At 40.8% G+C, this 27,979-nt stretch overlaps 2 protein-coding genes across 4 annotated transcripts; one reads left to right on the plus strand and one right to left on the minus strand.

Moving 5' to 3' along the window:
* Positions 1–100: 100 nt before the first annotated feature.
* On the minus strand, positions 101–20,474 carry LOC309379690 (uncharacterized protein C12orf50 homolog). Of its 3 annotated transcripts, none has more exons than XM_081929070.1 (12): positions 20,362–20,474; positions 16,522–16,598; positions 14,522–14,641; positions 13,360–13,483; positions 10,962–11,120; positions 10,315–10,392; positions 7,096–7,206; positions 6,862–6,969; positions 4,949–5,056; positions 4,532–4,735; positions 2,396–2,485; positions 101–334 (listed from the first exon to the last, which is right to left on the minus strand). In XM_081929070.1, exons 2-12 carry the CDS (start codon positions 16,591–16,593, stop codon positions 309–311), a joined length of 1,200 nt encoding a protein of 399 aa, XP_081785196.1. In that variant the 5' UTR covers positions 16,594–16,598; positions 20,362–20,474; the 3' UTR covers positions 101–308. The 3 variants fall into 3 exon arrangements, with proteins under 3 accessions (XP_081785196.1, XP_081785198.1, XP_081785197.1); XM_081929072.1 differs by having other exon boundaries at positions 16,432–16,598; positions 20,362–20,453; XM_081929071.1 differs by lacking the exons at positions 16,522–16,598; positions 20,362–20,474 and adding an exon at positions 16,172–16,398.
* Positions 19,188–27,808, plus strand: RLIG1 (RNA 5'-phosphate and 3'-OH ligase 1). Its single transcript, XM_081929073.1, has 7 exons — positions 19,188–19,389; positions 20,799–20,916; positions 21,620–21,715; positions 25,385–25,501; positions 26,091–26,288; positions 26,750–26,919; positions 27,545–27,808. The coding sequence occupies exons 1-7, from the start codon at positions 19,300–19,302 to the stop codon at positions 27,731–27,733; spliced, it is 978 nt and encodes a 325-aa protein (XP_081785199.1). The 5' UTR covers positions 19,188–19,299; the 3' UTR covers positions 27,734–27,808.
* Positions 27,809–27,979: the final 171 nt, after the last annotated feature.

Consider the following 27,979-nt stretch of genomic DNA (forward strand, 5'->3'; position numbering starts at 1 on the left):
TGGAGGGGAAGGGACATGGAAACTTCTATTCTTTAAAGCTGTAAAACTGTCAAACAATATTTAAACTTCAGTTGCAAAATAACTCATTCAGAAAGATGTGCCTTGTTTACATATTTTTAATACGTATGTTTTAGCCTCTCTGTACTTCCTGCTTTTTGAGTGTTAAATTATGTCAACTTTGCATCTGCAGTTTAATTCCTTGATAACCGTATCATTTGAATTTTCACTTTTGTTTCCCTTATGATGGCAGTAAGAACAGAATTTCACTTCTTTTTTGCCCTTCCCTCTCCTTCAAATCTGCTTCCACTTTATCTGCTTCCATTTCTTCTGGGCTCTGAAATGAAGATACACACACAATTTGAAAACACAGGCACCCAAAATGTGAAGTTTACAGAATCAAAGTGTTCCACAACAGAGATGCTGTAAACCACTGACTACAATAATATATGGAACGGGGACTATAACTGACATGAGACAGAGCCTCAATAAATTAAAAAATGGAAATAATCTAACTATAGTTGCCAGCGTTTAAAAGTCCATCTATCAGCACCTTGGACAACAGTCTTGGGTACACTTCCTCTGCACAATACTAACTGTTGTCCTAGGGCATACCTTGAAGGCACTTGAGGTTATTACTTTACAAAAGCTAAACATCATCTGGGTCTGGGTGCTGCCTAGATGGGTCAATAACTGGGAACCATGTGTACATCTCCTTGGATGCCCTGACGGAAGGAAGATGGGATATAAATGTAAGAAAATAAGATAAAAACAGATACTTGGGAGGAGGCCTCATTGAAAAAGAACTTCAGGAACAAGTTCCTACAAGCAGAATTCATATTTTACTGTGTATGGCTATTTCACATGAAACTATAATCCATATTAATAAAATTCCTATCTTGCCCTCCCTCCCTCAGGAGCCCAGAGCAGCAACCAACAAAACAATGCAATTAAAAACAAAATAAAACAGTCACATATCCTTACAGCTAATAATTTCAACACTGCCAGGAACAGCATCTTACAGCTGTCAAATGCTTGGGTGAACAGGAATGTTTTTCAGTTCCTTCTGAAAGTTACTAAGCACCCAAAAATTTAGTATAATACAGTAACAGATAATACATTATTATAATAAATAAAAACACACTAAAATCAGGCAGAGAGGACTGGAAACTAAACTTCAAACCAAACAAACAAAAAGAAAGCTGGACAAATAAATGGCCTGGCACTGAAATGGCTGTAACATGATTGTAACATTGGCACCAGTCATATTCCTTTCAGAAAGGAATTCCACAGATGGAGACGCCACAACGAAGGTTTTGCAAAGTTTACCCAACAAACACAAATGAAGAAGAGCCTCATCTCGAGATGTTAATACATGGGCAGGACTGTTCCATTTTCAGACCACCTTCTAGATAGATAGGGGATAGCCAGCCTGGTACCATCCAGCTGTTGTTGATTCCAACTCCCATCCACTCCAGTCAGCATGGCCATTGGGGTAAGGGAAGATGAGAGATGTAGTCCACAACATCTGGCACCACATTGGCAACCCTGGGCTGGTTTTAGGCAAAAGTACAGATTGACGCAAGTTATCATTTTGCACATTTGATTGCCACATGTCATCTGTACCCTCTGTTACTCAGGACACTATCACACTTCCCCCTCCCTTTGTGGTTCTGGTATGTTGGGTTCAGCTTATCGGATCCCCTCCCAGCCCAACTTCTATCCCATATATCTCATTATAGTTTCCTAGCAGACTATATGCTAGACTGGGAGCAATGACGATGGCAGTGTCAGTGGAAATGTGTGCAAATGTGAAAGGACAGCAAGGAAACTCAGGATACCATTCTAGAAGGCACAGGTGAAGTTTCCCAGAAGCCCAAAACAGGTGAAGGGGACTATGCTGGGAATGGAGGTCAGTGGGATAAAAAAAAGGGGGTGGCTGCATAACTACAGTACCAGGAGCTCTGAGGGTTCTTTCACATAAAAAACACCATATAATCTTGATATTTCTGAGATCAGTATTATCTAGTAAAGGACAGAAATGGGTGGGATAACCTCCCATGTAGCCAAAACTCAACTGGCATCTGTATCCAATCCCAGTTACTATGTGGCTGAGAAAACAGTAAGGGATGTCCTGAGTCAGTTTGTCTAAATAACACAAGTTTAAAGAACAAATATCAGATGTCAACACTTTTCCTTCTTATCCCAAGTGTCTCTGGGGCACAAGTGCATAGGCTCCAACACTAAACAGATTTGGTGAGTTCTCCCCTCCTATCCACTAGCAATATACAAAGATAAAGTAATCTACATAATAAGATACCCACTCTTTAGAAATGTTCCCCATTTTCAAATTTTCTTTCATTTTTAGCAAATACGTTCATATTGGCATTGTAAATACCTGAATGCATTTTTTCCGCTTTAGTATATACTTTAGTATGTGGGCTTCTTTTTCGCCAAGCTGGTATATTATATGCTGAAGTGCACCTCTCTGTAAAGAAAAATACAGTTTGATTTACATTTTCAGTGATAATTATAATCATATTCTGCCAATCTAGTTACAGAGAGAGAGTGTGTTTTAGCCATGGTGTTACGTGACATCTCATAAATCATAGATCACTTCAAAAAACATATTAACCCCAAGGAAGAATGCATTCCATTTTCAATCTGGGAACATGAACTGGATTTTGGGAGAGGGAAAGCTTAACACATATGTGTGGCATGACCAGTAAATACTTCCTTAAAAGAAGGTGTGATTCCATTGGCTGTTTGGGACTTTTCAACCCTTTAATTAACCCAACAACTCCTCTGCCAAATTCACTAATCTTACAGAAGTGCTACTGGGACTCCAAGTATTCTTGGATGAAACCAATTATTTAGATCTAATATTGATTTTGGACCTGGTGGTTGACTTCCATTAGGAAACAGACAGGAGGAAGATGGCTGTTGATTGTCCAGGTCCTAGCAATAGTGCTTAATAACAATGACCATGATATCTGGATCATCTGCCTGGAAAAGAACTGATAGGACATTGGACTCCAAAGATACTACAAAGTTCCATCTTATTTCCCACGCTATTTAACATCCATGTGAAAGTTTTGGGTGAGGTAATTCAGATGATACCCAAACCTCTCACTCATTTCTTTTTTTTTTATTTCTTACTGAGGTTTAATATAACAAAACAAGAAGAACTACTGCAAAATGACAAAATATGAAACCACACAGAGAATTGACCAAACATGTTTCTGAGCATAACGTAAGGGTTAGAGCTCACAATACTTCAAGACAAAATTTAAACTAGAGGAACTCATTGTCTGATTTTTATGACATTGTCATTACAAAATTGGCAGAGTTGGGACAGATTTGTAAGAAAACAAACAAGCAAACAAACAAAATAAACAAACATTAAGGAGGATAAAGACAAAAGAAGAAGAATTAGACCATCCAAACCATTCTTGCCACATCTGACAACAAATCATCTCTATTTGTATCTGAACTGAATAAAACCCCACCAAATTGCAGCAAAATCTTGTGGCTGTGCTTTTACCTTGTAATAAACATAAATTATAAGTTGTTGTTTTTTCTTCAGAAATAGCTATTGACCAGACAGAGACATTACAAACAGATAGTTTAGAAGGTTAAAAAATTCAAGTTCTTATATAAGGTAAAGGTAAAGGTACCCCTGCCCATGCGGGCCAGTCGTGTCCGACTCTAGGGTTGCGCGCCCATCTTGCTTAAGAGGCCGGGGGCCAGCGCTGTCCGGAGACACTTCCGGGTCACGTGGCTAGTGTGACGAAGCTGCTCTGGCGAGCCAGCACCAGCGCAGCACACGGAAACGCCGTTTACCTTCCCGCTATAAAGTGGTACCTATTTATCTACTTGCACTTAGGGGTGCTTTCGAACTGCTAGGTGGGCAGGAGCTGGGACCGAACAACGGGAGCTCACCCCGCCGCAGGGATTTGAACCGCTGACCATACGATCGGCAAGTCCTAGGCACTGAGGTTTTACCCACAGCCCCACCTGCGTCCCTAGTTCTTATATATAACCTTACAAATAATAGATGAGACTGATAGGTAAAAGAACAGTCAACAGTCAACAGTATGGTAAGCCCTGAATTTATGTGGGGGTTATGTTCCGGAGATCATGCCTATAACTAGTCAAAACACAACTGGGTGCAAGGGCAGGCGGGACTGCCAAACTCTTATCCCCTGGATGCTGACCCACATTCTGCCTCCTATTTATGCTGAATGCACACAAGTTAAATGTGCTCAAGCTGTGGGCTTATGGTACATAAAGCTACCTTAAATCTTGAGAAAATGGGAAGGGAAACTTTTCCTTTTTCTAAAAGAAAGCAATGTTGGCCAAGAGGCGAACGTGCTGAGGGAAAGCTTTCCATATTCAGGGCGCCACAATGGTAAAAGCTCTCTCTGTAAGACAGTCTTATGTTTAACTCAAATTTGGTATAACAGAACACAAACTCAATAACGCAGGCAAACTTCCATGCCAGAAGGAGGGGTCTATGAGACTATGTGCTCACCTGCAGCCAAATTCATCTTGGATTCTTTGGTTGCACCAACTTTACCATAGGTCAGATTGGGTGACCTTGCAGCTGCTGGAGAACTCAAGGAAATACTTCTCCCGCTGGCTCTCTGAGAAGGAACATAAGAAGCATTCTCAGCATTCTTGCTTTGATCATTTTGTTGGCAATACCCTTTACCTTTAGGGTTTGAAGTATGCATTGCTGCAAGAAATAATACGATAATCAATATTTTCCCCAGACTTGTAAGAAGCTACTGAGTGCTGCTCAACATATAGGGCAAAGGATGGGGACATGCAATACAAATACAGAGTTTGCCCCTTTTAAGAGATTGCCTCTGACGTTGAACCAGGACCAAATGAGTCAATTGGCCCCATGTGACTTTTTCAACCTACTAAAAACGGTTTCTCAAAATACCTTTTGCTGTCAACGGGAGAGGAAGGTTTTTGGGTTCCTCGGAAATCCATTTCTTTTTCTTCACTCCTTTAAAATGATGCTTCTTTATACTTTCGGAGTGACTTGTAGCTAAAGAGAAGAAAAAAACGACAACAGGATTTTGCCTCTCAGTTCTAGGGCGTTGAGAAAGGAGGAAGATTCCCAGGTTTGTTTCATGCATTCACTGAGGATACAGTGGGGGGGGGGCGATCATGGTAAAGGCCAACCTTGCTGTATTCATGACCTGGAATGTGATCCAAAAATGACCGGCAGATAGCCTTACATGCATAAGTATGGTTTTAACAATCCTCCCTTTCTCCTCCCATTTTTTGTGCAGTATAAATTGGCCATGAGTATGTAGCACACCTAACACCTGAACTGTTCCCTCAATTACCTGCTATTGAATCTATGTGAGGGCGCAGGTGGCACTGTGGTCTAAACCACAGAGCCTAGGGCTTGCAGATCAGAAGGTCAATGGTTTGAATCCCTGTGACAGGGTGAGCTCCCGTTGCTTGGTCCCAGCTCCTGCCAACCTAGCAGTTTGAAAGCACGTCAAGTGCAAGTAGATAAATAGGTACTGCTCCAGCAGGAAAGTAAACGGTGTTTCAGTGCACTGCTCTGGTTCGCTAGAAGCGCCTTAGTCATGCTGGCCACATGACCCGCAAGCTGTACACCGGCTCCCTCAGCCAGTAAAGTGAGATGAGCGCCGCAACCCCAGAGTCGTTCACGACTGGACCTAATGGTCAGGGGTCCCTTTACCTTTATCAATCTATGTGAACCAGTGCACAGATGCAACACAATATAGATTTTCTCCGTCGCCATCCCAGTCCATTTTTACGGGAGGCAGCTGGACTGAAGCAGCTGAAAGGAGCTGTCCACCCATACAGAGAGGGGACACAAAAAATAATTGCATGTATTAAAATGAGGTGGCTGACATTTTACGCAACTAGATCCCTGTTGTGGAGGTCAATAATGGATCGTTTATGGCGCTCTTTCAATGGCAGCCAGAGGCACCATGGGGTATCTGTTGAAGCTCCTGCCCTGCCAGGTAATGCATCACTGTGCCCTGATTCTGCTGCTGCAACCATTTGGTATTGTTGCCTGTTTTTACCTGTTGCATCCAAGTGAGTGAGAAGTGACTGGCATAATAAGAAGGGACAGCAGCCTTGGCTTACCTAGTGCACGCTCACACACACACACACACACACACTGGGCATTGGTGAACATTGGGCAGGGAGGGACAGGGCAAAGGAATGGACAACACCAATGAAAATGTGAGACTGTTCAATAAAGGGGACCCCCTGATTTTGCCTAGCCACCTCCCTCCCCTCCATAGAAGAACCCCCAGTGCTTCCCCCACCTACAGAATGTCTGAATTTGAGGAAGTATCATGCTGTCAAACAAGGCTATATCTAGGTTAACACAGAAGCATCTTTGGTGGCTGTGATAATTGGCGTTATGTGAAAAGTCCAGCTGATCATTTCACACATTTAAATGTGTCATGAAACTGAGCCCGCTATCTAATACTTCTCAGCACGGTCCCCTTTTAGACTCTTGGGAAGTTGCAATGGTTCACTGCATCATAGAACAGTAAAAATGATCACAGTAATTAATTGGATGATCCTGCCAAAGCTAAACTCCGTAACAAGCTTGTGTTGGCACCAAAGAGAATAGACAGAATGAGCTGTAGCTGGGGGTGGGGTGGGGAATGAGCCGAGTGTTAACTCTGATAAGAAAATGAAATTAACCACCAGTACAGTTGAATTCCCGGGCACAAATTATAGAAAAATCACGCAGGCAGCTTGTGCAGATACATTTTCAAACTGCAGAAAGGAAGAATCATATATCTTCCCAATTCCCCCCCCCCCAAAAGACGATACATGAGCTCTGAATACCTTTAATGTTCGAACACTTCAGCATGGCAAATTCTTTTTCTCCACTGAATGCTTTGCTTTGTATCCCTGCAACAAATATATTTCTTTGTGGCAAATAGCAATCACCTCCTACAAAGAGAGACAAATAAATAAATAAATCACAGAACTTGTATTTGCATTTTAGTTTACACTGCCATTTGATTGTCATGTAAATCATAAGAATTTAAATAGTCAATGTACGTTTGAAGTAATTACCTCCATTTTCAAAGGCACTAAGATCAGATCGAGAGCTACAATCTAATGATGCCGTTATCTCCGTTTGCCTTTCTGCAATATTGAACTTTGATGGAACTGCAACACCATCACCTAAAAGGGCAAGAGACAGAACCATTGAACTTACTAAACTTATTCTAATAGTGGGAAATGTCCATGGCATAGGTATTACCATAGCATTAGTCAAACTGCTATTCTGTTAACTTCCGCTTTCCCATCTGCAAAATGGGGATCATAATATTATAAGAATCTAATAAGGATTGCTGAGATGGCATTTGTAAAGTGTTTTGAGCACTTGGGAGATAAATAAGGCTGGTAAATAAGACACCAAAGTTATCAGCCTGCACATTTAAAACAACAACAACCTAGACTGCATTTCCATGCTGGGCTACCATGGAAGTACAGGCATATTAGCAAGCTATTTTATTTTAAAGATCTTCTAGCATATGGGCTGGTGGAAGATGAGCAAGGCAATCCATCTCACCTTCCAGCAACCCATTCAATTGCCTACATGGAATTCCTAGTCAACTATGGTGACCAAGGTGTTCCAGTTCATCTTTTCTGAGTAGATGTGTATGAAAAGACCATTTCTCCTTTCCTGCAGATTCATCCCTTCTCTTCTCCTCTTCCTTAGAAGCACATCTTCCACTGCACATCTGTGGGCATGGTAACAAATCTCTCTCTCTCTTCCAGTTCCTTAGAAGCCAAAGTTTACCGTGCCACCATACTTAGATTCCTCCTTCTTGGTCTCCCTGCCCTCCCTGTGTGAAGTCACTAAATTGCTACAGTGGTACCTCTGGTTACAAATTTAATTTGTTCCGGAGATCCGTTCTTAAGCTGAAATCGCTCTTATCCTGAGGTGCGCTTTCGCTAATGGGGTCTCCTGCTGCACACGCGCCTCTTGCGCATGGTTTCCGTTTGCATCCTGGGGCAAAGTTCGCAACCAGGAGCAGCTACTTCCGGGTTAGCGGAGCTCGTAACCCGAAGCATTCGTAACCAGAGGTACCACTGTATTTTGTTATTCCCCGAGTAGTCTGCAGATGTGTTTAGAGACATCTATCTCAAGCAAATGTGGCAACAGATAATGAACAGCAGTTGACAGAAAAACACAGTTTTACAAATCAAAATGGATTATTCCTTCCTCAAGCAGCTTTTTTGAGAGGGTCACTGTTAAACACCCCTCCAAAGAAAGGAGAGTGACCCAAGCAGGCTTTTTAGGTTTACAGTTATTAAAGGCTTGTTCAAAATATAAAGTCACAGTGTGGTGCCTCTTTAGATTCAGTGGGGTCCACTCTGAAGTCAACGTACTGATGAATCAGCAAAATAAATCAGTGAAACTAAATTGAGCCTTCCACTAAATATTTTCTCCTTAAATTGACTGGGCCAATTCTTTTTTGTCCAAATTACTGTTTCTCATCAGCACTTCCTAAATATTATTATTCCTGAGTTCTCTTATTTTAAACATGGATTACGTGAGATATTACAGGTTCTTTTTTCCTGACTGCTCCTTTAAAAAACCTACTGGGGAAAACCCTGGGGTCACTAATGGCAGCATAATTTGCCCATTTACAGTGAGCAATGACTTCCATCTCTATCTAATAAAAATAAATCATATAAAAATATACATTTTTCTCACTTTGTTAATTTCCTTTACATGACCAGTATTGTTTGTTTTTATTTAGTTTGTTGGAAACTTTCCAGTGTGGTTTACAACTCAATAAAAACAGTCCATTAAATCCGAATAAGTACAGTAAAAATAGTAACAACGAAAGTAGTAAAGGTAAAGGTAAAGTTACCCCTGCCCGTACGGGCCAGTCGTGTCCGACTCTGGGGTTGCGTGCCCATCTTGCTTAAGAAGCCGGGGGCCAGCGCTGTCCGGAGACACTTCCAGGTCACGTGGCCAACAACGAAAGTAGATGGGGGCATTTGTATCAATGTTCAGAGTTTGTTTGTTTGCTTGCTTTACTTAATTCAGTTGATTTTGAAATTATAGTAGCAGATTCTGATAGCTTACCCTCACATTAATCAAACAGCTTCAAATATTTAAGACAACATCAATGAGCCACTTATATTAGCACCTTACTTTTTAAAAAACAAGAACAAGACTTCAGCACATATATCACTACACCTCCTGGACCTGAAAACTCAGGACAGATAGTACCTCTGTCTTATCTGGATTCAACTCAGTTTACTGGCTCACTTCCAGCTGGCTCCAAGCACCACTTCAGCACCTGAATTGCCTCTTGATGGTATACGGTGAAAAAGCTGAGTGCCAGCCACAGGACTTCTTGGGGCACACACCACTTCCTACAGTCCTTCTTTGGGACAACTGTCTATTTATTCCTACTGTCTGCTTCCTGCTACTAAACCAATTTCCGATCCACAAGAGGACCTCTCCTCTTATTCCATGACTGCCAAGCTTCCTCAGGAGACTTTGGTGAGGTACCTTATCAAAACCTTTTGAAAGTCCAAATATACTATATGTCAACCAGATCAGCACTAGCTATATGTTAGTTGACACTCTCAGAGAACTCATTAGAGTTAGTAAGTTAGTAAGTTAGTTAAACCACAGAGCCTAGGACTTGCCGATCTGAAGGTCGGCGATACAAATCCCCATGACGGGGTGAGCTCCCATTGCTCGGTCCCTGCTCCTGCCAACCTAGCAGTTGAAAAGCACATCAAAGTGCAAGTAGATAAATAGGGACTGCTCTGGCGGGAAGGTAAACGGCGTTTCTGTGCGCTGCTCTGCTTTGCCAGAAGCGGCTTAGTCATGCTGGCCACATGACCTGGATGCTGTACGCCTGCTCCCTCGGCCTATAGAGCAAGATGAGCGCGCAACCCCAGAGTCGGTCACAATTGGACCTAATGGTCAGGGGTCCCTTTACCTTTACTAAGACAGGACTTGCCCTTGCAGAACCCATGCTGGCTCTGCTTCAGCAAGGCTTGTTCTCCTATATGAAAAATAAAATAGAAGTTATATTGCTCAGGTCCTTGCCTTCTTGTAAATCTCTACCAGTTTCCATGGTTTTCAAGAGCTCGTTCTCCAGCACCAAAGGTATGTTTTTTGTTAAGTGGTTTTCCTGAGAAGTCTGAATTCTGTAGTATTCTCCTGTTTCACCCCAAGGAAGAGAAAATGGGGGCAGTTACCAGAGTGATATCAGCTGAAAAGTGAGATAAGAGAATCAGAAACAACATTCTTACCAGATTTATAACACATTTCCTTTATTGCCTTTTCTTCTTCTATGTCTTCTGGTGTCTTAGACAGTAAATAAGAGGCATCTGTAGGGACCGAATTTCACAGAGCTTACTAAGCAAAGACCTTGCCAGATATCTTCTTGTACCATGTAAAGCAAAACTTAACTGCAATTGCATTCATAGTACAAATTGCAATATAATTTTTTACTGGTGGGGTTCGTCAACTGGACTGTATTCTGGAGAGTTTTTCAATATTCTGGATAAAATAATATTATTGCTTAACATTCTATTTTTTATTAATAAAAGTTTGAATCCTTAATTCAGCTGTAATTTATTTTAGGAATAATATTAAACGCAATAGGCCAACTTCTATTATCAAACAGGGTTGGTCATTTATGAAATATATTAACATTACTTTGGGATACATATGGGTAGGTAAAGTCTAAAACATTTTTTCTTTGTATTTGTTAAAAGATTGAAGTCACATTGCTTGGGATGGGAGCTTTTAAATACTATTACAGTTATCACAAAAACGCTAAAAAAAATTCTAATATAATGTTATGTGAGATCCTATTTTGTAAACTTTTTCTAGGTAGATTCAAATTGCTAGAAACATTGAACAAGCACACAAAAATGTCCGGCAAAGTATTTACATTTCTCCTCCTGTTCTTCTTCGTCGTCGTCCTCAAGATTGATGGTAATAATCAGTGGCGGGTGGATAGGTCTTAATGTGTTTTCTTGACCTTTTGTGGAATCTTGATTTTGGGCAGGAGGTAAAATCCCTTCCTGAACTTCCCTTTGCAATGTAGAATCTAGAGGAAGGAACTTAAATTTCAGTATAAAACTTTGAGTAAAACTTTGAAGTCCTCATCATACTTAACTCACTCATAAAAGCCAAGACAGTGGTTTGGTTTTGTTCTTAGACACATTGTAATACATATTACCACTTGGGCCATCATCTAACTAAATCATAGTTGATTAATTGTATGAATCCTACACAGAGCATTGCTTCATATGCCCACTATTCTGTTCTGTTGAGCTCACTCCTAAGCTAGCGTGCAGAGGATTGCAGCCTATTAATTGATTAATTAAGGTTGGAACCCCAAGCACATTTACTTGGGAACAAGCCCAATCAAATTCAGTGGGGCTCCCTACTTCTGATTAGGTTTTCTATTTATTATTTCGATTTCAAGACCATCCTTCACCATTCATGTTCCCAGAGCAGGGTACAACATAAGACCCCAGTACTATCAAAATACCAGTGAAAGCGTATATCACAATTGAAACCTGAAACACAAATATGCAACCTTTGCAACACAGTAGGCACAAACCCATAATCTCACAAATGGCCATATCAATTTACCTCTGTTGACATGAGGTGGGCCCAGACTTAAGAGTGTGCCTTCAAATGAATACAACAATGGTGCCATCACACTCATGTTTCCGAAACTTGTGTCTCCAGCTGTTTTTGGACTACAATTCCCATCCTCCCTGGCCACTGGTCCTGATAGCTAGGGATGATGGGAGTCGTAGTCCAAAAAAACAGCTGGAGACCCAAGGTTGGGAAACCCTGGTACTGTATAGACAATTCTATGCCCTCTGCCATTATCATAGCTTGGGGGGGACTTTTATTCCACCCGTTTCCTCTCCAGTCAGAGTTAGTTCAGAGAAAATATATTTCTTCTGAGCAGGAAATGCATGTGGAATCCATCAAGAGTGGAATGGAAATGCACATGCATTTTGCAAGAAGGATACACGACAGAATTCAATCTGAGGACCTTTCCTGCAATATCCAAGCTGATTCTCTCCCCCACCCCTGCTCATTATACTACAATGCTTTCCACATGTATTCTTCCATATACAAACATATTAAATTGGAACCATATTCTTGTGTTTGAATATAAAATGTAACATTCATTCTTCAATGGAACATGTACACTTACACTTTAAAAAAAATAAACAAACAGAAGATCCTGAAGTTATGTATTGTAAAATATTGTGCTTGAATTCCTCAGTAGCACAGATACAGACACTGGCAGCACTGCAACTGCCAGCCACCTCTCCCCCTCCTCCCAGGACTATCCGTGGTGCTGCTGTAATGGGCTGGCTGGAAGCAGAGGGGTAGCTTGGCTCCAATTGGCCCCTGGTGGTCACCATGGTTTCTCCCCCTTAATGCAGTGTCTGGTTGTCAGGTCCAGTACCTGTATTACTGTGGGGATGGCAAGGTAGGGCAGTAATGACAGAGGGATGGCATTGGCAGGGGGCAGCAACCCAAGTCCATGTTTGGTGGTGACATTGGTGACATTATGCTGAGGGTCCACTCAGCCTGGTGCCCGCCCTGTTCTTATCCATATGGATGGGCCATTAATATGTTGCCCCATTTGCCTTGAATTCTAGATATTCTACTAGTGATGCCACCCATCTCTAGTTCAGACAGCTGCTCCAGAAGGATACATGGTCAATGGTATCAAAAGCCACTGAGAGGTCAAGAAGAATTAACAGGGACATGTTTCCCCTTTCTCTCTCTCGACAGAGGTCATCACCAAAGCAATTTCTGCACCAAAACCAGACCTAAACCCCAATTGAAATGGATCCAGAAAATTAGTTTTTTCCAAAAGTGCCTGGATCTGATCTGCCACCACTCACTCCAGAACCTTGCTCAGGAAAGGGAGATTAGCCAGTGGTGTAGCGTGGGGGGTGCAGGGGGGTCCGGCCACACCGGGCGCCACATCTGGGGGTTAGGGGGCACAAATTACTTGCCTTGCCCCGGGTGCTGACAACCCACGCTACGCCACTGAGATTAGCAACTGGCCAGTAGTTAGTTAGGTATTCCGAATCCAGGGAAAGTTTTACCACTGCCTCCTTCAAGAATGTTAATCTTGAAAACACTGACCTCATTCTGATCAGTCAGGCAACAGCCCAGAGTATTTCAGTGTGTAAAAGACAGTGTCCTTCTACAGTGATGTCCTTAATATTTTAAAACTAGACTCTACTCTAGAACATTTATATTTCAGTTTTCAGAATATGGAGAAAAAAAACATTTGTACTCACCATTACTAGGTGGCAAAAAAAGTCCATTTATGTTACGAGGTTTCCGGTGATGGAAGACACAACTGATTCTCACACAGCCCAATGGCTGTGTCTCCCAGAAACATGAAATGCTGTTGTATTTTTGCTATGAAAAAAAGAAAAAAAAGGAGGTTCCATATTTAATGATTACAAAATACTAAAGCGGGTCATGGCTGGAACACTGTAATCCATAAAACTAGACAGTGAAGAGCAATGGCTGAGAAATTGCTGAGAAGTCAAAGAAGGCTCTGTCCCTTATATTTTGCAACTTGCAGAGACATCAATAAAAGATGTGTGAGAATGTGATCTTATTGAAAATGACTTGGCTGATTTCCCTACCCAATCAGCTATCAAAAGAGAATCAGGCTTCTGGTTCTTTATACATTACACATTTTCTGTTGAATCTAAAGGTATGCTTCCAATCACAGGAGTTGTGTGAGGCAAGTAAAACTCAATTCAAACTTACTGTTCTACTTGTGTAGAGTACGAGCACTTGAACATTTGCATTATAACATAGCATTATTGAGCTCTTCCACTTTTGCAGAGCACTGCTAGTGGCTTTATCTTGTGAACCACCTTGAGACCTTTTGGTGAACATATACATCTAATAAATAAACAATAAAGTGAAATAAGTATTTCCCTTCTGCCCATTTCCTTGGGTTCCAACCCATATGTGGTATCTGAGAGAGGAGGATGTTCCCCTGCCCAGCTTCCTTTTAATCGACTTGAAGCGCAAAAACATGTTGCCACTAAATTTAAGAAGACTCAAAATTTGACTAAAGTAAGCTCATTTTTCTCCTCTATACTCACTGCAGTATAAAAACTTTCTATTCTTGCAGTGCAAAGAAGAGCGTTATGGGAACATAAAGCTGTAATAAAGTACAGATGAAGGGATCCTTAAAATTCAGTGAATTCGTTCAGCTTTTCAAGTGGGGTAGAAGGTGTGAACCAGTTCTATCTTTAGGTGATAAAATGATGTTTGACTATTTCCAAAGCTGATATCTGGGCGTCACAGGAACATCATGCATCTTAACTGTGAAACTTAAGATGTCAAATCTGCAGCAGCAGAGGCGAGAGACAGCCAATAAATGCTTATAATAGATCTCTTCACAAGAGAACACTTCAAAGCGCTTGCCGTTTCTACCTGTATTTCCATATGTCTAAATTTGCAAAGTTGATGGGAACATCTCCCCTCTCTCCATAATGAGCACACGGTGTCACTGCCAATGGCTTTTTCACAGTGACGGAATCGGCACTTTGATCCCTGAATAGAGAAGAGAGAGAGAGGTTGGAAAATTCGGCCAGGCAGCATTTCTTTTAGTGTTCTTTAGGCTGCCCTTCAGTTTCCAAAAACTCTAGCATGGCTCACAAACAAACAATTAAAAATACAATAACATTCCAGTCAGAGAACCAGCAGAAAGGCAGCAGTGCAATAAAAACCAAGCTGAACTAATAAAATAACAAATAAGATTGGATTATATCAGATTATGTGACATGCTAGAAGGCCTGAACAAATGAAAAGCACTTTTTGCCTGGCACTAGAGATACATCAGATGTGGTGTCAAGTAAGCCTCCCACGGGAGGCCACTGCACAAACAAGGCCACTGGGGTGTGTGGGTGTGAAGGAGATAATGATCCAGACCACCAGAAAGATCCAGTTCCACCCCTGCCTTAGGACAAAGACTTGCTGCAAGCTACAGATCAACAGTTGGAACCTAGACATTATGCACGGAGAGTATGGGCTGGAAACCAATGTGGAAGCACATTTAACATACTGAAAGGGCTTTGTAGGTGTAGAATATTGAGATGTCCATGCCAGTGAGCGCATTGATATTTGAAAACTGGTGAGGTGTAGGGACTCTGTAACTGAAGGAATTTCTCGCTAGTGTTTGCAAGTGATGTGGAAGTAGAATGGTGGGAGCCTGAAAGGATGATTAGGTAACTGTAAACATTGTTTTTGTTTTGAGGGACAATGATGGTCCAACTTGGGAAGATGTATATCTATATATACTTAGTCACACAACTCATTCATTGCTAATGGAAAAAGATATTCATAACCGATAAACAGCTAACTGCACATAGCCTTGTATGTTCCAGATTTTTTGTTAATCTGTTCAGTTATCTCCTACTGGAGAAGCCTTGTGATCACCACCACTCTTTTAAGCCATATTTGTAATGGAAGAAAAGTCATTAGGGGAAGGCTGCAGGCCCTCTTTAGTCTTCTAAATGGGATGCCCATTTGAACTTGGAGAAGGTGATCACTCCTGCTGAATGGGGAGAGCAGAGGAGCAGCAAAAAGTAGTTTGCACTTTCCATAATTGTTGTGGGTTTCAATGGAAAAGGCAAATGAACATTCCTTCTGTGGGGGACAAGGGGAGAGAAACAGCAAAAGTAATCTGCAGTTTTTTAAATGGTAGAAACACAAAGAGGTAGATCAACTGAGACCTGAGAATTTCAAGGTGGAATTAAACAAAATGAAGTATTTGTGCTCTCTAGGGCCTCTCTTGCCCATTGTGGGAATGCATGTTTGTTTTTGCTATGCAATCATCATCATCCTATTACAAAGACAACTGAAGTCTCCAGTGCTTGCTCTTATTCAAAGGGAACAAGACTCCAGTTTTCTACACATACCTGGATTAGACTCTGCTGAATGGAGCTTACTGCCACACAAAAACACACAGAATTGCTCTATGAACCCTTCAGCACCATCCCTGAAACATCTCACTGCTTGGAAAAGTGGAGGGCACATAACAACACAATAGATGCAAGCCATTATAAATTGTGCAGTATTTACCTTTATACAGGTTGAATGAAAATAGAAATAGCAGTCATCCCCAACTTCTGCCATTGCCACCTCTTGTGCTTCTACTCCACTGCCTTTAGAAAGGTCTCAATGCAAATGTAAGAACTATCAACGTGTAAGGAAAGAACATTCCCTTTTGTTCTGAATACAGCTGTATTCGGGATCTAAATTCTATTTCCTCTTAAAGGGAGACCTCCAGTTGAGAGCTTTATTCAAAGGGTTACTTATACTAATTGTAAAACAGACGGTACCTTCTCCAGGTTTGTTGAAGTGCTCACAGATTGAGAGTGGTTGCTAGACAGTGCGCAAATTCAAACTTCCAGAATTTCTCTCATTGTTACCTTGGTTCTTATGACATCATCACAAAGGCCACCATACGACCCCTCAAACTGGGAGTCCTCGCTTATTTTCATCGCTCCTATGTTTAAAAGAGAAAGAAAACAGTGGTTTTTGTGTAGCCTTTTCATCTCGTTGTACCTTATTAAGTCAGTAGAATTCAGTTAAGAGAAGAACATCTGTAACTTATATAATTAAGAGAAGCACAAGGATGGGAGTGAAAGCAAGTGAAAACATCAGCTCCTGCCCTCTTCAATAATTGCCTGCCTGCCAAAGCCTTGGTTTTTAAATATATTTTGATCATTGATCGCTGCTGACTGGCATATCTACCCTACAAACTGAAGTTACCTTGGAGTGATTCTGTACATTTCTGGAGGGAGGGATTCCTGTTTTGCCTCCTTTAAATTATCCTCTCCAGTCCCACAGAGTTCTGTTTGTCATTAAATGACAAGATTATTGGAGGATTTGGAGTTCAGTGCCATTAGTATTGCAGTTAATATTCAGTTACATCTCTGCTTTTCCTCAAATATTAGTGAAGCAGTGGAATCCCTGAATCATGACACAAAATCAGTAACATGCTGGATGAAGGCCAGTTATCTAGAAAAGATATGGATTAAGGTGGTTAGCAGGACTCTGGATTGTGGAATGAATGAATGGTCTACTCAATATAGAGTCTCACCCCTCCTGAAAGAACAAATTTGCATTCTATGACTTCTGCATCTGGCCTTATTCCTAGACTATCAGGTGGTGGTTGTGATCAGAAGTACCGGTAACTCCTTCTAACTTCACCCGGTACACCAGCTGCAATCTCCTTTGATGATGCAGCCTTTGTGAACTATACTTTGCAATATCTAGATTGGATTAATGTCCTGGAAGACCTGGCTGGCCTTTTCCCACCTGGCCTGCGAGGGCGGTGTATTTTTATTTTTATATTTTTTTATTATTTTATATGCAAATGTTCAATTTGGCTGTGCACTTTTTAATGCATTTTGGTTATTGCTTATTACTGCTATTGTTATGTTTGTAATTATGCAAATCTTTTCAAGTTGCAAGCTGCCTTGAGCCTGGCTTTATCTATGGAAAGGCTTTTAGGTTTTTAGGCTTTTTAACTTTTAAAGGGAGTTGCTTTCAAATTGGAGAATGGTTGTTTTAATCCTTGTAAAAAAATATTGTTACTATACATTTAGTTATATTTACAATTAATATTTTTGTGTGGTTTCTTTGATAACTGTTGTTGGAAACCAGTGTACATGTTTAATAAACACAGTTTACATTTTATACAGGACTTGTTTTCTGCCTTAAAAACTGAGCTAGTCACACCAAAGAACACACAATGAGTTTAGAAATAAGTTTTAAATAAACAGAACATTAGAAGAAGAAGAAACAATGAGAAAAGGTTAATGTAAAAGACTGGTCCTGAACTTCTTGCTATTAAAGCTTGGGAAAACATAGAACAGTACCAGCTACAGCTATTCAGACTGTGTATGCAACCTTATAAAGCATGTTTACCCTAATGGCTCTTGTAGTTCAGTGGCAACTGGTGTTCCTTCCATAAATGAAACCATGAATAAGTCATCTGAATGAAGAATCAAGCTGATTTGGTATTATTTTAAAATATATTAATATATGTGGCTATTGTCAGTTCTCCATGTGTTTAATAACACTGAAACCCTAAAATTCCATAGTCAGAAGGAAATTCCATTGTTTTCAGTAGGGCTTCCTCCTGCTTAATCTGTATGTAATTGAAGCCAAAAGTAACATTGATCTAATTCAGTCTAATACTTGATATGAAGAAAGGGCACGCTTATTTTTATGACAGCTCACAGTATAATAGAGAAGCTAAACACTTCTGCTGAACAGGCTACATATCTAATAGAATATTTATAATAGTAACTTGTGAACATACATTTCTCTACAACCCTCACATTTGATTTTAAAGACTAGCCATCATTTCCCCACCCAAAGGGAAATCACCTAAAGACTTGTCTATGCAACACAGAAAGTTACCGAAGCTAACAGATGGACACATGCTATAGAAAATGAACTAAATTGCCCGTTTAGATGTAACTACATTACCAAACAGCAGCTGCAGGGATAAACATCCAGTGAGTGCACGGATTTAGCCTGAAAAATGGTATAAACTCTGGAGATGTAACATGTGTGTTGCCAGTGCCCTCAAAAGACAGCACTCCATTTGAAACATTGTTCAAGGACAGTCCTCTATCTGAACGCATTGCTGGAGTTGTCCAAATCCATTTTTAAAGTATATATGGGTACAGCTTTAATTCTATCAACTTGGCTTCTTTCTTTCTTTTGAGCGGCTCCTCTTTTTCACTGCCAGCCGCCTTGAGTCCCGTCGGGGGTGAAAGGCGGAGTATAAATACTAACAAACCAAGTGGGAAAAGCTGGCCATCAACAGGGAGCACCTGGGTGGTTGTTGTTGACTGAAAAGCCGCTAGGGGGAGATGTACTGTCTTATTTCCAAGCACAATCATTTCTAACTCTTCAAGTCTGGCATACGCAAAAGCTGCGCTCTCTTTACAGTATTAGGGACGAGCGAGCGGCCCGACCAACCCCTCTGCGCTGACGTCACGCGAGAACGAGTCCCTCAGCTTCCCTCCCGGACTACATTTCCCGGCACCCCTTTCATCCGGGCCTAGCTACGCTTGCTGCTCCGGTCGCCGCCGGGGGGAGGCAGCCTCTAGGCCCGCTGCTGCTAATCACCGGCGTCGCGCGCGGGCGGCCGGCCGGCCGCTGCCTGCTCCGAGGCCGGAGGGACCAGCATGAGCCGCCTGGGCTCGGTGCAGCAGAAGGTGGCCTGCCTGTTCGTGACGCAGGTGAAGGAGGAGCCCTCGGCCAAGAGGGAGCGCCAGGTATGCGGCGGGGAAGGCAGAGCGAGCCCCGCGCCCGCCGGGGGAAAGCCGGCGGCGGGGAAGAAGAAGCCAGCGCGGGGGCGGCGGGGGGAGGAGGGTCGGCAGCTGGGAAAGGAAGGCGCTGCTTCTTCCCCGACTGCCTTCTTGATCGACTCGCCTCGTGTTTTCATCCCACGTGAGGCGGCTATTATTATTATTATTATTATTATTATTATTATTATTATTATTATTATTATGGAAGACCCTGCAGCCTGTGCTTCGCATGCAAGGGCACTTTCCCTGCGTGCACCTTTCCTTGTAGAAATGTCTGCAGGAGCGAAATGGCCCTGAATGTTTTGAGGACGTTTTGGGGCACCCTTCTCTGCTTCCTGGCCCTTGCTAGGGTGGGTCGTTAGTTACTTAAGCATCATATTTGGGCCAAGACTTAGGTTGGCTTAGCCTCCCCCCCCAAAAAAAAATTTAAAAAAATTCCACCCATCCACCTTGCATCTCCTCTTTCAGAAATCCCATACAGTATTTCTAGGCCTGCATACAACATCAGAATCACCACCCCTCCCTTGGAATATGTGAGTCTCATTTAATGCAACAGGTGTATCTTACTTTATTTTTGCACCTGCTGCTCAAGTAAGTGCTCTCTGTTTGTCTTTTACATTGATCTACCTAAGTGCCATCAGTAGCTGGAGTGGGCTGAATACTTGTGAAGGTGAAGATCCCCCCCTGCTTTCCCCTCTTGGGTATATTTTCGCATTCAGTCTGAACCATTATAATGCACTGAGCAAGTTCCTTAATAACTTTTTTGTATTCAGATGCTAAGAAACAGCAGTAACCGCAAGCCATCAGAATACATCTCACTCTTTCTCTGCTTAAGTTTGATGGCAGAAAAGCTTACATTACAAGTTGGATTTTCGTAGTGTAGCCATCTTTTAATGAGATTATCCCTATCAATTCAAAGTAATAAACATAGCTACGTACCATTATTTTGTTGGTGATGCGGCTTCTAATTTCAAACTGAAGCCTTGAGAGCAACTGTTGTTCCCATGATAAATGATGCATGGAATCTTTGTTGCCATGGATATAGTAGCTTTTAAGATTCTGTAACCCTAGGCTTGATTCCTTCAAAATGGAGAACCCTCTCAAAATGACTTTGAAATTCAGTAGGAAACAGAGTCTACGTTTTATCCTCTGAATTGATATTGTTATCATTACTTATGACATTTATATACCGCTCTTCATCTAAATATCATAGGGTGGTTTACAACATAGAAATGGTGGCTGTACAGTGTCTTGGAATCAATGTTATTAAGAATGAAGGTTGCTGGGTTTGGGGGCAGGGGTGGGGATGGAGAGCTAATTCCTGCCTTGAAAAAAGTTATACTTCCAAAATACTTTGACACCTATTTTCTCCTTAGCCTTTTAAAGTGCTAGCCACCGAAACTATTAATCCAAAGGCATTAGATGCAGATATATACAGTGCGATCCCAACTGAAAAGGTGGATGGAACTTGCTGCTACATAACTACGCACAAAGGTAACGTGAAAGAGCTCTGTTAAGTAGTCCTTTTTATAGTGAAAATATGCTGTACATAATTCAAAATATGGGCTTTATCCATACTGAATTCATGGCTAAGTGTTGGGCTCCTGTCGATGGTCAGAGGCTGAAGGGTAGGTAGGACAGCCTCCTTCATTTGCCCAGGCTGATGGAGATGAGTACATCAGCCCACTCTTCCTTCACTGATAAGAACAGTGATAGCCTGATGTCACTGTAGCCACCTTGGGCAAGCCAGACCTTGGGCAATTGGCTTAGTCGCCTCCTTCCATTTCTCTGTAGTGTTTCCTCCCTCCCGCCCCCCCAATTGAGTGAGCAAGGTCTTCCTCACAGCATACTGATTGGCAAAAGGGATTGGCTGTTCTCTTCTCCCCCCTACACATGACTCTCACTTGCAGGCATCTGGGCTCCATGCTTTCTCTTGATGCTTTTGTAAGTTTCCTTCCTCTAGGCCAGCGTGGAAGCACAGGGCTACTATCCCTCTAGCAGGCCAGCAGAAATTTGTGTAGATTCGTAGCTCTTGTGGGTTTACTTCAAAGACTGTTGTAAGAGCTTATACGAGTAGCTGCTCCATGCCAGAGTTAAAAGCAATATTCAGTATTCGTTGAAAGGAGTTGGCTAGATTTTTGTTTGTTTGTTGTAAGGAACTCCATGATAAATTTTGATGCCATTTTGTTCACTATAGGACAGCCATACCTTTGGGCCCGGTTGGATAGAAAACCAAACAAGCAAGCTGAGAAGAGGTTTAAACGTTTTGTGCACTCAGCAGGCGACTCAAAAGGTTGGTAGCTGGGGGTTTTTTTGGTAATCAAGAGCTTATTTATTTATTTTAAATATTTTATTGGTTTACAAAAGTACATGTCTTATCTCTTTTGGTTGTACTGTCTTTCTTACAAATCAGTTAATTTGGTGTGAGGCATTAGTGTTGAGTACAGTATAAGGTTGAGGAGGAGTGGGGTGGTGAGGCTTATATTATTTTGTATAGTGTATGTGTGGGGTTTTGTGTCAATGTCAACTGCATAGGTTTTCTTTCTATTTGTTTATTACATTTCCTTGGTAGTGAGATGTATTGGGGGGGGGAAGGGTGTGGTTGGCTGCAGTGGGGTTTGTTTGCATTGGGGGAGGGGCTTGTTGGGTCAGGTAAACCAGAGAGATTCATATGCTGTCATGTCAGTAGATTCTTGTTGGGCTGATAAAGGGGAGCCATACTGGGGTGAAGTCTTCTATTTGTCCCTGTGTCAATTTCAATTTATTGGTTAGCTTTTCTAGCAAGGCTGTTTCCCATACAATTCGATACCATTGGTTCATGTTTACTTCTGAAAATTCCCTCCAGTGTCTGGCTATGAGGCTTCTGGCTACTGAGAGTAGGTGGGTTATAAGCTCTATATAATGTGAGTGGTCATTATGATCTTGGAAGACGTTCAGTAGGGCCAATTCTGGGGTGAGTTCTAATACCTGTTTAGTTAATTTTGCATATCTCTTATAGGACTGCTGTCCAGAAGGGTTGGATTTTAGGGCATTCCCACCACATCTGGGGGTATGTGCCTGTGGAGATGCAGCCAACATCTTGGTGAGGTTTCTGGGCATATCCGTGCCAGTTTCTGTGGTGTTAAGTACCACCTGTAGATGAGTTTCAGATTGAGTTCCCTTCTTTTGGCTGATACGGACTTAAAGGGAGGTTTAGACCACATTCTAGACCATTGTGCGGAGTTTATTTCATAGCCTATGTCATGCTCCCATTGTTCTTTGATTGCATCAAGGGGGGCTGTGGGATTTTGGAGCAGTATTTTATATATATTTTTTTAAATATTTTTATTGGTTTTTACACATAATAAGAACAAACAAAACAAACATAAACATTAAAAACAAACAACAAAAATTGACTTCCCCATGCCTTCCCTTCGCCACATCCTTGTTTTACCATTTTTTCGAGCAACTCATCGATCAGTCTTTAGTCAGGTCCCTTTTGAGTTTTCTTAAAGTTTAAGATTTACAGCTGTAATTCTTTGTTTCTACCCCTTAACATCTTATCAGTCCACAATTTTACAGTAGTTTTTTAGATATGTTTTAAATTTCCCCCAGTCCTCTTCCACTGTCTCTTTCCTCTGGTCACGGATTCTGCCGGTCATCTCTGCCAATCCCATATATTCCATCACCTTCGATTGCCATTCTTCCAGAGTAGGTAATTCTTGCATCTTCCAATACTTTGCCAACAGGATTCTTGCTGCTGTGGTTGCATACATAAAAAATGTCTTATCCTTCTTTGATACCAATTGGCCGACCATGCCCAAGAGAAAAGCCTCCGGTTTCTTTGCAAATGTCCACTTAAGGACTTTCTTGATTTCATTATAGATCATTTCCCAGTAGGCTTTAATCTTTGGGCAAGTCCACCAAAGATGATAAAAAGTACCTTCAGCCTCATTACATTTCCAACATTTGTTATTGGGCAGATGGTAGATCTTTGCAAGTTTGACTGGGGTCATGTACCACCTATAGATCATTTTCATTATATTCTCTTTCAGGGCATTACATGCCGTAAATTTAACACCGGTGGTCCATAACTGTTCCCAGTCGTCAAACATAATGTCATGACCAATATCCTGTGCCCATTTAATCATAGCTGATTTCACTGTTTCATCCTGTGTATTCCATTTCAGCAGCAAATTATACATTTTAGATAGATTTTTAGTATTGGATTCTAACAATTCTGTTTCTAACTTTGACCTCTCCTTCTGAAAACCAAGTTTCCTGTCCTGCTTAAACATCTCATTTATCTGACGGTAGTGTAACCAATCTCGAACTTTATGCTTTAGCTTCTCAAAACTTTGTAGCTTCAGTTTTTCGCCATCATATTCTAAAATTTCACAATACTTAGGCCAATTAGAGTCCATGTTAATTTTTTTCACTGCTTTCGCTTTGGAGCAGTATTTTATATATTGTGGCTACCATCCCTTTACTGTGTCCCTCTACTGTCAGGAGGTTTTTGAAGGTGGTCCAGGGCCTAGTGGCTGCTGATTCTACTGTTGGATTGTTTAAGAAGGCATGTAGTTGATGATGTGTTAGCCAAGTTATTTGGGTGTCTCCTAGTTTGTTTCGTGTTGGTAGGGGTTGGCTGTTGTTGTAGTAGTCATTTAGACAGTGTTGGCCTTTGGCTAGCCTGGTTTTTATCTGGAGGTTCTGTGTTGCATGCTGGAATAGTGGGTGATAGACCCAGGGGGGTTAGTGGGGATGGGGATCGTTTGCCTACTTTTCCATTCCATGCTTTAAGCATGGACTGTTCAGTGTTGTGGGGATTTTCTTTAGTTTATTTTGGAGAAATGGGGATGCTATTGTGGGGATGCTTTCAATGGTTTCTCTCTTCAAGTTGACCCATTGTTTCATCTCGTCTTCTAGAATATATGTAGTGTACTTGGTTAGCGATGTAATATGATTCTATGTTAGGGATTCCCCATCCTTCTTAGGTGGGGAGGCACAGGTATTTGAGGCTTATTCCTGGCTTTTTGTATGAGAAAATAAACGAGGGTAGTTTTTTTCTGCCACTTCTGGAGTTGGGCTGGGGGAATCCAGGTTTGGAGTAAGTAGATTAGTTTTGGGAGGGTGATCATTTTGCTCATGGCTATTTTGCCTGAGAGGGTGAAGTTGGTGTCGTTCCATTTCCTCAAGTCTCTGTTGATTTGCCATCATGTGCACGTGCTCCTTTCTTCTTGTTGACTGGAACATCAACATTTTTAGGAGGAATGTAGGAAGGTTCAAAAAGTAAATGCTTCTAAATGGGTGGGGCCGCCTTTAAAAGGTGACTTGGAAGCTACAATTAATCCAGAATGCAGCAGCTAGACTGGTAACTGGGAGCGGCCACCGGGACCTAGATCCTAAAGGATCTACATTAGCTCCAAGCACAATTCAGAACGTTGGTTTTGACATTTAAAGCCCTACAAGACTTCAGCACTGTATACCTGAAGGAGCATCTCCATGCTCATTGTTCAGCCCAGACATGGAGGTCAGTTCTGAGGGCCTTCAACAAGGAACCACACAGGTGGTCTTTTTGGTAGTCACACCTGCCATGTACATTGCATGTACCTCCTGCCAGATGTCAAAGAGTTAAACAACTGTATAATTTTTCGTAGACATCTGAAGGCAGCCCTGTTTGGGGAAGCTTTTAATGTTTGATGTTGTTGCTGCTGCTGCTTTTCCTGCATTTTTGCTGGAAGTCATCCAGAGCGATTGGAGTAAGCCAGTCAGATGGGTGGGGTATAAGAAAAATAATTATACATATAAATGCAGAATCAGCATTTTAATATCCTTGATAATACTCTTAACAGAGCAGTCCATACTACTTAAATTTATAAAATCCATGTAATCAATTGTTATTGCCAGTTTTTTTGTCTTAGGATAAATTGTGTTAATACTTGAGAAGATAGATAACAAGTGTATTTTATATTCTTGCTTCCAGGATTTACTTGGAATATTGAAGGTGACTTCAAGCCTGTTCCTGAATGCTGGATTCCAACAAAGGAAATAGAGTACTGCAATGGAAAACCTTTTCCTGATGAAAATGGACATATTCCAGGTAGAAAAACATAGCTTAACACCAGAAAAATCTGTTCCAAACTTTAGTCACTTAGAGATCTCAAATACTTTATGTAATAATTTATTAATTTACTTATTCAACAATTATAACTGAAAAACAAGCCACCCAGATAAATTTGTTCTAGGGTGGCCTATAAATATTAGAAACAAGTAAGTTGGGAATTACCATGTCAAAAGTCATACTTGCATGGTGAATTAGTCCTTGTATAGCCTATTTCTTGTTCAGGTAGCTTTATATATCTTGTATATATCTTATATATCTTATATATATCTTATATATCTTCACTATATTAAGACTAAGGTCTTAATAACAAAGATTTAGGTCTGAATAACAAAGATTCTCCAGATCACAGTGAAGTGCAATATTGAGACAGAATAGTTGGAGGCGTTCCCTAGTGAGCAATATAAATTTGGATATATGCAAGACCTCAGTGTCCGATTAGAGATTATTTTTTAAACATTGGTTTTTCATATTTGAGCAATATTAATGTTCATATCACCTGTAATATTTTTATAAACAATGGAGCCAACCCTAAATAGGGGGAAAATATTGTTTTGTTTTTTTACAGGCTGGGTGCCAGTGGAACAAAACAGCAAACAATATTGTTGGCATACCTCTGTTGTTGACTATGAATTTGAGCTAGCGCTCATTCTGAAGAATCACACTGAGGAACCTGGTCTTCTGGAAATTAGTCTAGTGCCCTTATCAGATCTCTCAGAACAAACTCTGGAGCTTATTGGAACGAGCATTAATGCAAATCCATATGGTAAGCATATCTTATATTTATCAACAAGATATTTTTCTGAGAGCTTTATATCAGGCACTGGAAATAAACACTGTGTACCATTATTGCAGTAACAATCTTTTAAGAATTACAATACACAGCAAAACCTTTGGCAAACTAACATATTAATATGCAGCTTGCTTTAAGTGTTTACAACTAAACAAATAACAAATAAAAGCATTATGTTGATAAAGCCCTAGGGCAGTGGTTCGCCGAGCTGCAGCAAACAGAAAGGTTCCTGTCTGTCTTTAGCTGAATTGCTCAGACTCTAGAAACAAAATATTTGGAAAACGGCTACAAGTAGCATGGAGCTATAAAAGCAAAAGCCCAAGAGAGTTGGCTAAGGGAGCATCATTGACGATTAGGAAATGAAGGTGGGACTTGAGAACTTCTGTAATAAAATAAAATAATTGATTGTATTTGTTTAATAATCCTTTAAATAGGCTTAGGAGACAAGAAACATCCTATCCACTTTCTCGTACCACATGGAACATTTCAAATAAAAAATGCCCCTCCACTGAATCATGATGACATATTGTCTTGGTTTGATGAAAGCAAAGAAGGGAAAATTGAAGGAATTGTATGGCATTGTGCTGATGGAAACTTAATTAAGGTAATTCTGAAAGATTTATTGAATAACCAACATCTTGATTTTATCTACAAATGAAAGGCCTTTAGTTCAGTAGCTTCAACATGCTGCCAAGTTTATTTTTAAAAAATTGAGCAAAGAAGAAAATGGATTTTCAGCTGCAATTGAAAGCTTAGTAAAAAAACAAACCACCAAATTATGTTATTTAATTCCCTAGAAGCACTTTCACATTATACATGAATGCATTCCAACATACCAGTGCTTACAGAAAAAGTTGCATAGAACATGCAAATATACACATGTGAATCCATATAATATCTTGGTGTTTGCTCATCATTCAATCTATTTGGCTGTTTATTTTAGAAGAAAGCCATGGGAATGAAATATTAAGCCTCCAGAGTCATTTCCAGATGTCAGTTTTGATTTGGTGCAATTTATATCTTCTATTTTATGCTTGTAATGTAATTTTGGAGAGAAGAATGGAGTAGCTGTTTCAAACACAAGTAGGAAAGGATGAAGCCTTCAATCATCAAGAATTTAAAAATCTGTCTCAGTGATTGAGTATTAAAATGTGTCCGTGCAGTCATTTCAGACTCTGATCTGGTACTTAGTGCAGTTAGTAATGTAATTGTTTTTCTTTTCTTCATAGCTCCATCGGCATCATCTTGGCTTGTGCTGGCCAATTGCGGACCCTCATTTGATTTCTCAGCCAGTTGTTATCACCTTTAGTGGTGCCAAATACAGCTATAATTTTGAGCCAAAGACACTTTTCCATTATTTTTCAAAATTGGAGGGACAAAGATTCAATAGTCTCAGAGATATAGTAAGTAACCTGTGACCGATGTCAAAAGGTTTCCATTGTTGAAATACAATGTAAATAGTATTTAGGCAACACATGGCTCAGTGTGTACATGTATATATAACAAATACTGCTGCTTATTATGTAGCAGACAAGCCACAAATAAAAATCTATAAACTTTTGAGCAGTTTTTTTTAAAATTGTGTGGGAAATATACCTGAAATCATCTGCTTTTTGTTTTAAATTATTGTATAGTTTGTACATTCAGTTGTGGTAATGACTAAT

This window comes from Podarcis melisellensis, assembly GCF_964234715.1.
Source record: "Podarcis melisellensis genome assembly, chromosome: 10".
Lineage (NCBI taxonomy): Eukaryota > Metazoa > Chordata > Lepidosauria > Squamata > Lacertidae > Podarcis > Podarcis melisellensis.